This window comes from Carcharhinus amblyrhynchos, chromosome 4, assembly GCF_965287045.1.
Source record: "Carcharhinus amblyrhynchos chromosome 4, sCarAmb.v2.hapA, whole genome shotgun sequence".
NCBI classification, from domain to species: Eukaryota; Metazoa; Chordata; class Chondrichthyes; order Carcharhiniformes; family Carcharhinidae; genus Carcharhinus; species Carcharhinus amblyrhynchos.
Genome location: NC_137327.1, coordinates 61,087,619 through 61,099,740, shown reverse-complemented (window position 1 = coordinate 61,099,740; position 12,122 = coordinate 61,087,619). Strand labels below are relative to the sequence as shown.

Below are 12,122 nucleotides of genomic sequence, written 5' to 3'. Positions count from 1 at the left end.
TTCTAAGTGTAAGGATACTCACCACCCACCAGTTGTACACATCAGGGTCTAACTTCATGTTTGCTTTTGTCCAAAGTGGTAGAATATCCTGATCAAAGTGCTCATCAAACCACTGTGACACACCAGGGTCACCCACACAACGATCACAAGCACACGTCTTCTGACCTACAAGATCCTTGCTCAACTTCTGTACCCCCAAGTAGCTGGGCACCAGCTTGACCCGGTGGGCATCTTCCATACCCTGGGTCTCCAGGTACGCCATGTTGGTCACACCTGTCAGTGTGTAAGTAAAAAACAGCGAAGTCAGAAAGGCAACGAGAAGCACAAGGAAGAGGATAAATACCCGAAGCGAGCACTTCATTGTCACACTGTTGCACTTTGGGCTCGGACCTTTGGCTGTGACAAAAAGTTCTTGTTGTTGATTCTCATGTACTGTTGAGTGACTTCAGCAAGGTGGGCAGAGGTCAAAAGTGAAAGAGTGTCAAAAATCAAATGTGCTGTTTATCTCTGTCTAATCTAATGGAGGCTTGCTGTTGGTTTTAATTGGAGTTCCTCAGAGAATGCTTCAGCTGTTCCATTAAACACTGGCACGTAGCAGTTAAACATTCTCAGCAGAGACTGCTTGCTGGTAATTTCTCTTTCAGTCAGACATTCAGCCTCTGCTTTCACTTCTCTCCTCCCCTTTGCAAGCGAAGCTGGAGGTTTTGCTAAATCTCCATTTGCCTCAGATATAGTGACAGTTAAAAAAAATCTCCACTATCCTTTGGAACAAGCTTGACAGAATCAGACTCCTTGAAGCAGCTGACTCGTTAGTTCTTTAGTCCTCTGAGAGATTAGGCTTGGTTTTTCCGTGATAAGATGTTAGATTAATTCGGTTAAACTGCTGTTTGATTTACTCTCACACTGTGAGCCACAAACGAAGTCTCTCAAAAAGTCTTGCCTCGTATTAACTGGAACCCGGATTGCTGCTTCAGAAATTTATAGCATCTCTTGTGGTCTCTTATTTTCATGAAGAGGTATGTCTGCTAGAGAGCTGTTGCCAAGGTGACTATTGATATGTGCTCAAAAAAAACGAGGTAAATCAAGGCGTGCAGATGAGAGCACTGCCTGCTCACAAGTCCTCTGTATGTTTGTCGATGCCATTCAGCTTCCTTAATACACTGTCAGGCAAGAGATTACAACAAGGCTAAAAAACATTTTTCCCCTCCACATGCAGCAGAACTAATTAGACGGGTGTGCTCTGTTTTCTAAACCCCACGTCAGCTTTTCTTCTGGGTTTTGCTGTTTGGCCAGTTACTCAGGACTTACTCAGGCAGACAGCGTGTCCCACTCCACATGAAAAGCCTAGATTAAAAAAGAGAAAAAGAGTTCAGTCTACACAGTCCATAAACAAATCAAAACAAAGTGCTCTGCTCTTTTTTTCTGTGTGAACAAAGAATAAAGAACAGCACAGCACAGGAAACAGGCCCTTTGGCCCTACAAGCCCGCGCCACCCATTTTTACGCTCAGTAAGTGCCTTATTCAAGTGTGGTTCAATCAATTCAAAGTCCTAGATTAGGAAACAAACCATTATATAAATCAGTTCACTACATTACTAGGCATCAGCTTCTGTTCTTAATTTAAAAGCCACTGTGGCCAAAATAACATTTTGTCTTAATTTTCTCCCTTCCTTTTCTTTGTCAGGTTTGGGCTAAAACTCAGGAGTACCAGCAGCCCTGTGCCAAGTGCTCTTTCTTTATCTGTGAGCCCACATAATGTTTGGCACCAGGTTATTTGACTGTGGGGGGCATCAAAGCAAAACTCAACCCCTGTCTCATCTGACATTCATAACCATGTACTCTTCAGCAATGTTCATCAGATAGAAATCAGAGGTCAGATCCATGCTAAATTTTAGGCTCTCTAGCCCAGTTCCACTGAAATTAACTGCCCATTATAGCTGAGACCAGCCAACAGCATGGATCAAGGATTGAACCTGGCATCTTCTGGTTTTTGTGGCTCAGTGCAGCAAAAATCATCCTATGTTCAGCACAGAGCTAAGATAAGGGGCAGGGGTGGACCTCCAGGGGCCATTCAGGTACATTTGCAAGTGAATGAATGACATAGACCCTGATTCTTGTGAGTTGAGCTGACACTTGAGGTGTTTAAAAATAAAGGGTAGAACCCTATTCCAGGATTCCTGGTCTCAACAATTTTTGCCAGAGCCTTCTAAGTGTGCAGGTAGCAAGTCCACATTGCTCACTTCAGACCTGGCTGGTTCCATTATGGGGTATGCATTTTATACCACCTGCAATGTTCATAGAGTCTGACTAGCTTAGGCGTGTATCATAGTCTGGACCTCAGGATCTTTTGAAAGGCAAGTTTAAAAGCTCTTAGACTTGCCTCCCCTTATCTCCCAAGGGCAAGTGGATGAAGTGATAGTTGGCGACCATATGGGGGAATAGTGATCACAATTTGATTAGATCTAGCATTACCATGGAAAAGGACAAAGATAAAGTAGGAATGAAGGTTTTTAATTGGGAAAAGGCAACTTTTGCAGGAATGAAAGGAATTTGGCTGAGGTGAACATGGACAACACTGCTGGGAGATAAATCTGTGGGAAGCAGTAAAAAACAAGATTCTAATTTTATAAAGTAGTCATGTCCCCTCCAAAAGTAAGTGTGGTACTGCCAGCTGTGAACCCACCTGGTTGTCTAGAAGAATGCAGGGGAAGATCAAACAGAAAAAGAAAGTGTATGATAGATACAAAGACCTAAGCATTTGATTTGATTTGATTTATTATTATCACATGTATTAGTATACAGTGAAAACTATTGTTTCTTGCATGCTGTACAGACAAAGCATACCATTCATAGAGAAGGAAAGGAGAGAATGCAGAATGTGTTTACAGTCATAGCTAGGGTGTAGAAAAAGATCAACTTAATCCAAGGTAGGTCATTTAAAAGTCTGATGGCAGAGGGAAGAAGCTGTTCTTGAGTCGGTTGGTACATGTCCTTAGATTTCTGCATCTTTTTCCTGATGGAAGAAGATGGAAGAAAGTATGTCCGGGATGCATGGGGTTGTTAATTATGCTGGCTGCTTTTCTGAGGCAGCAGAAAGTATAGACAATGTCATTGGATGGGAGGCTAGTTTGAGCGAGGGACTGGGTTTTGGCCATGCTGAATTGACCCTAGTGTCAGGGGATTAGGAGGGTAAATAAGTGGGGTTGCAGAATATGGCCTGAGTGGTTGGTGGTTGTGGCTGGTGCAGACTCAATGGGCCAAATGGCCTCCTTTTGCACAGTAGGCATTCTATGATTCTATGAAATCCAACCCAGCCAATTACTGTCCCATTAGTCTACTCTTGATCATCAGTAAAGTGATTGAAGGGGTCATCAACAACCCTAATCGTCTGGCAATAACCTGCTCACAGACTCTCAGTTTAGGTTCTGTCAGAGTCACTCAATTCATGACATAATTATTACAGCCTTGGTTCAAATATGGAGAAAACAGTTGATCACCAGAGGTGACATGAGAGTGACAGTCCTTGGCATCAAGGCAGCATTTGACTGGGTATGGAAACAGGGAGCCCTAAAAAATCTGGACAACTGGGAATCAAGAGTGAAAACCCTCCACAGCTTTCAGTCATAAATGAAACAAAGGAATATGGTTGTGGTGGTTGGAGGTAATCATCTCAGCTTCAGAATTGCAGGAGTTCCTCAAGGTAGTGTCCTTGGCCCAACCTTCTTCAGCTGCTTCATCAATGGCCTTCCTTCCATTATAAGGTCAGAAGTGAGGATGTTTGTTGATGACTGCACTATGTTTAACACCATTTGCGACTCCTCAGATACTGAAGCAGTCCATGTTCAAATACAACAAGACTTAGAAAAAATCCAGTCTTGGGCTGAGATGGCAAGTAACATTCACACCACACAGTGCCAGATAACGATCATCTCCAACAACAGAAGATGTAATCATTGCCTTTTGACATTCAATGGCATTAACTTTGCTGAATCCCTACAGTAAACATTCTGGAAGTTACCATTGACCAAAAAATTGAACTGGACCAGCAATATAAATACTGTGCCTACTAAAGCAGATCAAAGGCTAGAAATTCTGTGGCAAGTAACTTACCTCCTGATGCCACCAAGCTTGTCCACCATCTACAAAGCACAAGTCAGGATTGTAATGGAATACTATCCACTTGCCTGGATGAGTGCAGCTCTAACAACACGCCAGAAGGTTGACACCATCTAGGACAAGCAATCAGACTGCTGATTGCTACCCCTTGCACAAACATTCAATTCCTCCACCGTTGACAAACAGTAGTAATTGAGTGTACCATCTACAAGATGTCCCATAGGGACTCACCAAGGTTCCTTGGCCAATACCTTCCAAATGCATGATCACTACCATCGAAAAGGACAGGGGCAGCAGATACCTGGGAACATCACCACCTGGAGGTTCCCCTCCAAGTTACTCACCTTCTGACTTGGAAATATATCTTCGTTCCTTCACTGTCATTGGATCAAAATCTTAGAATTTCTTGCAGCAGTTCAGGAAGGCAGCTCAACACCACCTTCTGAAAGGTAACTAGGGATGGGCAATAAATGCTGGTCTAGCAAGAAATGTCCACATCCCATAAATGAATTTTTAAAAAGTCTGTGTAAACAGACCCCTGCTGAGCTGATTACATTAGAAAGTCTTGCATTTAGCGAAGCATTCATTATAAGGTTATCTGGAGAAACCTGTTTGGCCATCTGTTTTGGCTGATAGTTGCTGATTGCCACATTACACAAGCTGAAGTAGAGTATTAGTTTTGACTGACTGACATCTTTATGAAGTTATAATCGGTTATTCTTTGATCTGTTTTTCAATGTCCATATTTTTATTCTGACAAGATTAACAGACATGAAGTGGATGGGTGAGGGATCAAGCTTGGAGTGATATAGCAAATCAAGGGATAGACTCAAGGCAGTAGAGCTTTATAGTAATAGGGGAAATGAGGGTTATAGAAGAAACAGGGAGATAAAACCTAAGAAACACCAATACTCAAGATTAGATTATACAAGGTTAACAAATAGACAAAACTAAAGGCATTCTTAACAAAATAAATGAATTGATAGTGCACATTGAAGTAAGTAAATGTGTGACCTGGTGGCCATTATGGAAATGTGGCTGCAGGATGACAAGGCTTGGGTCCAGAATATTGAGATATATATATAATATTTAAGAAAAATATAATGCTAGGTAAAGGTGAAGGGGTAGTATTGTTAATCAACAATGGCATTGATGCAATAGTTAAAGATCACCTTTGTTCAGGCAATCAGGATGTGGAATTGGTTTGGGTGGAGATGAGGAATATTAGGGGAAAGAAATCATGAATGGGATTGTCTCCAGGCCTCCTAACAGTAACCATAATGGCAGACAAAGCACACAAGAACAAATACTGGATGCTTGAAATAACAGAACAGCAATAACCATTGGTGATTTTAATCTATATATAAACTGGAAAAATCAGATTGGCAGTCATAGTCTGAATATCTGCAGTATTTTGTTTTTATTTTATTGTTCATGACCCTTCTACTGGGGCTGTGTCATATTATCCGTGAAAGAATGATCTTTCAATGAGCCATAATTTGCAGGTTGGTCATATTGGAGTGGGTTGTTATGAGTGCAAGTCCTAGTGTGGAATAAAATACATTGTTACTTAAAATAATATTTACTTTTGCTGACGTGGGAGGGATGGTTAGTGGTGGGGGAGAAAGTGTCACTGATTTACTGAAACATTGAATACTCTGGAATAATTATCACTCATCAATCACTGCTAATACAGGCAGTAGAAAGATGGAGTATACAGTTCCAGCAAGGTAATATAACAATTGCTTGAATTTATTACGAAGGCATAACTGTCAAGAAGCAGAGGTACCTGCAGTCGGAGCTCCCACCCAATCACACTTCATTTCCATGGCAACTGTCCTTTGATTCCAACATTCAATTAATTAGAAACATAATAAGAACAAAAAGATGGTTCAGGTGGATTTATGATCAAGGTTGAAGATGAAGTTGAATAGAATTTACATAATCAATTAATAAAATTCTAAGATACTTATTGCAGATGGGCGAATGGATGTACCCAGCATCATCTCTAAGAAAATATCTATGTCTCAAAACCACAGGAACTGCAACTAATGATTTGAATTTCAGATGGCCAACAATAAAGTTGAAAATCATTATCCATAGGAGCAAAGCACACAAAAGAGGTTCAGAGGCATGGAGAAGAGCTAGTTGTGTGTCTGGATAAAACGACATCTGAGCTGATCAAGACGGAGGAAGTTGATCCCAAGGGCCCAATTTTGGAAAGTGTGGACTACATTTTGTTTTGCAAACAAATGCTTAGACTGGATTAAAGTAATTGTGAAGCGTTGGGTCCAACTTCTTAATCTGCTTGCCTTTGCAAAATCTTTGATTCACATCCAGGTCACTCTTTGCCAAGTATTTCACAGTGGTATGCATCCATGTAAATCATTCTTTCCCCATGTGGCAGTCTTTGTAATATTGTAATGTATATGTATACCTTAAACTGCATAATGACCGTCCCACCTGAACAGGAGGGTCTGTCATAATCAAGTTCTGCCACAACTATCACTGGGATCACACCAGAAAGGAGGTACTTAGAGTGAAGAATCCACTTGTAACAGCAAAATTATTTATAATAACTGAACATTCACTGGTGGGAGTTTTTGACAATAATATCATAAACATCATCAGCAGTGGTCTGGTTAAGGCACTTTCTGGTTCAATTCACTCTTTGACTTGTGCTTCTCTATTCAAATCTCCATGCAATTTCCCATTCTTTAGATGGTGCCAAAGCTCTCCTCTCCAACTGCTTCTAACACCCCTATCAACATTCCATTATATCTCAACACATGTCCAATTTGACTCATTTCTTTTTATCTGATAACCTCAGGCAAACTGCACCCTTCTTGTGTCATTGCCAAAACCTCTGTCATTTTTTCTTATTCATGGATTTCCAACCCCACAAGCTCTCTGGAAGGTTTCTGGAACCCCCCTGATACAGAATTACACCTTATAACAAAATAATCACGAACCCTTCCTTCAGTTATCTAGTCAATATCCTTTACCTTCCATTAAATGGTCTCATTTTCTCACTATATTTCTAGTTCTGACCTGTGGTGCTACACCCTTTAACAGAATCTTCGCTAATCTTTCCTCTGGTTATCTAGTCCATATTTTCTATTTTTCCATTAAATGGTGTCTCATTTTCTCATTGTACTTTTAGTTCTGAACTCCTCAGCCGTTTGCCATTGCCAAACTTCCCTAATAGTATTCCCGCCTGATCCAACTGTTCCTTGACTATTATAATTCTCATGATTTCACCTGCATTTTGTAAAACCTTGGGTTTTGTCCACTTTTGACCTTAATTCCACAATCCAATACAGTATTTGGGTAACCAACAACGTAGTATGTCCTACCAAGGTTTAGCCATTCGAAAGTTCAACAGTTTTCTTTATCAGACCTCCAAATTTCACTTCTGCCTCTATGTAATTAACTGTTCCCTTACCATTGCTGCTATAAACATATTCAATAGCATAGGTGGCAAATATCATCCTTGTCATCCTCCTTTCGAATCACTCCTTCCTCTGACTTTTCATTTGATATCCGAACACTTGGAGTTTGTCTCATATACAAAGCCATCATTAAGCATCTATCTAATATTCCATTCATAAAATTACAGAATACTACAGTGCAAAAGAAGCCCTTTGGCCCATCGAGTCTGCACTGACACATGAAAGGCCCTGACCTGTCCACTTAACTCCACTTGCCAGCACTTGACCCATAGCCTTAAATGTTATGCCATGCCAAGTACTCATCCAGGTACTTGTTTATAGGATGTGAGGCATCCTGCCTCCACTACCCTCCCAGGCAGTGCATTCCAGACCATCACCACCCTTAGGGTAAAAAGGGTTTTCCTCAAATCCTCCCAAACCTCCCACCCCTCACTTTGAACTTGTGTCCCCTCGTAACTGACGTTTCAATTAAGGGGAACAGATGCTTCCTATCCACCCTGTCCATGCCCCTCATAATCTTGAACACCTCGATCAGATCACCTCTCAGTCTTCTCTGCTCCACAGAAAACAACCCAAGCCTATCCAACCTCTCTTTATAACTTAAATGTCCATCCCAGGCAATATTCTGGTGAATCTCCTCTGCACCCCTTCAAGTGCATTCACATCCTTCCTATAATGTGGCGACCAGAACTGCACATAGTACTCCAGCTATGGCCTCACCAAAGTGCAATACAATTCCATCATGATCTCTCTGCTTTTGTAATTTATATAAAATATATATAAAGGCGAGTGTGCCATATGATTTTTCAGCACCATATTATACCTTTCCACCTTCAGAGATCTATGGACAAACACGCCAAGGTCCCTTTGTTCTTCGCAACTTCCTAGTGTCAAATCTTTCATTGTATAATTCCTTATCAAATTACTCCTTCCAAAGTGTTTCATCTCACACTTTTCAGGGTTAAATTCCATCTGCCACTTAACCGCCCATTTGACCATCTCATTTATATCTTCATGTAATTCAAGACACCCAACGTCACTTTTAACCACCCGGCCAATCCTTGTGTCATGAGCAAACCTACACCCCACATAGTCATCAATGTTATTTATATAACTGATGAACAATAGGGGGCCCAGCATGGATCCCTGTGGTACACTACTGGTCACTGGCCTCCACTCACTAAAGCAGCCATCTGTCATCATCCTCTGTCGCCGACTGCTAAGCCAATTACGAATCCACTTTATCAGATTACCCTGTATCCCACGTCCATTTGTCTTCTCAAGAAGTCTCCCAATGTGGGACTTCGACCATTGTATCTCTGTTAATTTTATTTCTCTGATCCTATTGAAGATGTTTTCAAAATCTACAAAAACAAATGCACATCTTTTTGATTGTATTATATTCTCCTCTTACATAGAAGTCTTACTAGTTCTTTTGTCTTGTGTTTTATATCTTCTGTGAAAGTCAAATTGATCTTAGCCAAGAATGGCTTTTGCCCCTGCAAATAATATAAGCACAAATTTGGAGGCAAGTAAAATCAAACTAATGCACAAAGTGCATCACATTTGCTACCATCTGGTGTTTTCTTTTCCCCCACCAGCAGTACTAGGACTAATATTCCATGAAATCGATTGGTCATTCTCCATTGAAGTACATGACTTTACACAAATCAACAAATTCTTAGTTGCCTCTCTTCCAAGATTTTAAGTATTTCTGATTGCATTTCACTGTACATTTAGGATTAAAAACCAGATTTGTTTGCTGAAAACAGTCCAGCTTGTTTTGACACAACTGATGCATAACATAGACATTGGATGCTGAATTTCATGGTCACATTACACCACAGCAATTACTGTGGGAGAAGTTGCAACCCCCACCAGAGTCTGATCATGTCAGACTTCCTCGGATCAGGCCATTTGCTAACACCCATGTAGCATTGCCGCCTCTTGGTAATTTACCAGAGGGAAAACCATGTTGGATGGCTGGAAAGGGCAGAAAACATGTGAAATTGGCCTTTTTAAAAAATAGCATTGGAAGTTGGTGGCTGTCACATGATTGGTAAACGCTGGTCCAAACATGCAAAATTTAGAAAGAATTAGAGAAGTAAAATGGGCCAATCAGAGCATGATCCCTTGGAGCGCAAGATGCTGATAAGCTGACTAGGCCTATCCTTTCCTGAGGCCCAAACTCCCTACTCCTTCTTGAGGGTCAAACCACATTGCTCCTTTTCTAAGGCTTGAACTGCATCACTCCTTTCCAGAAGCCCAAACTGTACCGTTCCTTTCCAGAGGCCCAAACCGCACTGCCCCATTCCTTTCCAGAGGTCAGACAGGAGCTGGCAGGAGAGAAATTGACCAGCTGTGAGGCAACAGTGAGGACAGGCTATGCATTGCCTACAGGGGATGGCTGCCGTAGGAAAGGAGCAGGTGGAAAGGAGCAGGTGGAGTTCAGGCTTTGGAAAAGAAGCAGTGCGGGTTGGGCCTTGGGAAAGGAGTGGTGCATTTCAGCCTCAGGAAAAGTGAGGTAGAGTTTGTGCTCAGGAAAGGAATGGTGCAGTTTGGACCTCAGGAAAGCAGCGGTACGGTTTGAACTTCAGGAAAGGAGTGATGCAGTTCAGGCCTCAGAAAAGGAGCGACGCGGTTTGGACCCCAGGAAGAAGTGGGGAGTTTGGGCCTCAGGAAAGGAATGGGAAAGATTTGGGCCTCTGGAAAGGAGGGGCTCGGGCCTTGAAGAGAGGTGAGTGTGTTTGTGTGTGTGTGTGAGGATGAGTCTATGTGCATGTGTGTGTGTATGTGTGTGAGGATGAGCATATGTGTGTGTGTGAGGATCTGAGTGTGTGTGTGTATGTGAAGATGTGTTTGTGTGAGGATGTGTCTGTTTGTGTGTGTGTGTGTGTGTGTGTGAAGATGTGAGTGTGTTTGTGTGAAGGTGTGAGTGTATTTGTGTGTGTGTGTGTATGTGTGTGTGAAGATGTGAGTGTGTTTGTGTGAGGATATGAGTGGTTTGTGTGCATGTGAGGATGACTGTGAGGATGTGAGTGTGTTTGTGTGTGTGAGGATGAGTGTAGGTGTGTGTATGTGAGGATGTGAGTGTGTTTGTGTGTGAAGATGTGTGTGTGAGGATGACTATGTGTGTGTGTGAAGATGTGAGTGTGTTTGTGTGTGTGAAGATGTGTGTGTGTGAGGATGAGTGTGTGTGAGGATGTGAGTGTGTTTGTGTGTGTGAGGATGCGAGGATGTGTGTGTGTGTTTTTGTGTGTGAGGGTGCATGTGTGTGAATGTTAGAGAGAGAGATGTGTGCGTCAATATGAGAGAGAAAAGTGCGCGCATGTGCCTGATATTAAAATCAGCTTTCCAGCATCATATTTGAAGTACCCCAATGTTCTTGGGAGCTCAGTCGAGGTTGAATGGCTGGCAAAGTTTGGGAAACCCTGATCTAGAGTAAGAACTCAAAATGCAATCCACAGCCAGCTATTGAATACAGTCATAGAGGATTATAGCATTGAAACAGGCCTTTTGGCCCAACTTGCCCATGCCGCCTTTTTTTAAACCTCTAAGATAATCCCAATTGCCCACATTTGGCCCATATCCCTCTATACCCATCTTACCCATGTAACAGTCTAAATGTTTTTTGAAAGACAAAATTGTACCCACCTCTACTACTACCTCTGGAAGCTTGTTCCAGGCACTCACCCATCCTTTGTGTAAAAAAATTGTCCCTCTGGACACTTTTGTATCTCTCCCCTCTCACCTTAAACCTATGCCCTCCAATTTTAGACTCCCCTACCTTTAGGAAAAGATATTGACTATCTAGCTGATCTATGCCCCTCATTATTTTATAGGCTTCTATAAGATCATCCCCTCAGCCTTCTATGCTCCAGAGAAAAAAGTCCCAGTCTACGCAGCATCTCCTTATAACTCAAACCATTAAGTTCCGGTAGCATCCTAATGAATCTTTTCTGCACTCTGTCTAATTTAATAATATCCTTTCTATAATAGGGTAACCAGAAATGTACACAGTACTCCAAGTGTGGCCTTACCAATGTCTTGTACAATTTCAACAAGACGCCCCAACTCCTATATTCAATGTTCTGACCAATGAAACCAAGCATGCTGAATGCTTTCTTCACCACTCATCCACCTGTGACTCCAATTTCAAGGAGCTATGAGCATGTATCCCTAGATCTCTTTGTTCTGTAACTCTCTCCAACCCACTACTATTAACTGTGTAAATCTGTGTAAAGATGTGAGTAAGTCCTGCCCTGGTTCAATCTACCAAAATGCATCACCTCGTATTTATCTAAATTAAACTCCACTTGCCATTCGTCAGCCCACTGGCCCAATTGATCGAGATCCCATTGCAATCCAAGATAACTTTCTTCACTATCCACTATGCCACTAATCTTGGTGTCATCTGCAAACTTACGAACCACTAAAAGGATATTAAACTAGAAAGAGTGCAGAAAAGATTTACTAGGATGCTACAGGGACTTAATTGTTTGAGTTATAAGGAGAGGCTGGGTAGACTGGGACTTTTTTCTCTTGAGTGTAGAAA

General features: G+C 41.8%; 1 protein-coding gene across 5 annotated transcripts in view; it reads right to left on the bottom strand.

Annotated features, from left to right (window-relative positions):
• The window catches only part of st3gal2 (ST3 beta-galactoside alpha-2,3-sialyltransferase 2), a 458,059-nt gene that overhangs the window by 147,258 nt on the left and 298,679 nt on the right, over positions 1-12,122 (bottom strand). For all 5 annotated transcript variants that reach the window (XM_080187249.1, XM_080187247.1, XM_080187252.1 and 2 more), the window contains one exon: positions 23-1,344. In XM_080187249.1, the coding sequence (XP_080043375.1) occupies positions 23-361 (339 nt within the window). In that variant the 5' untranslated portion in view covers positions 362-1,344. The remainder of the gene's footprint in view (positions 1-22; positions 1,345-12,122) is intronic.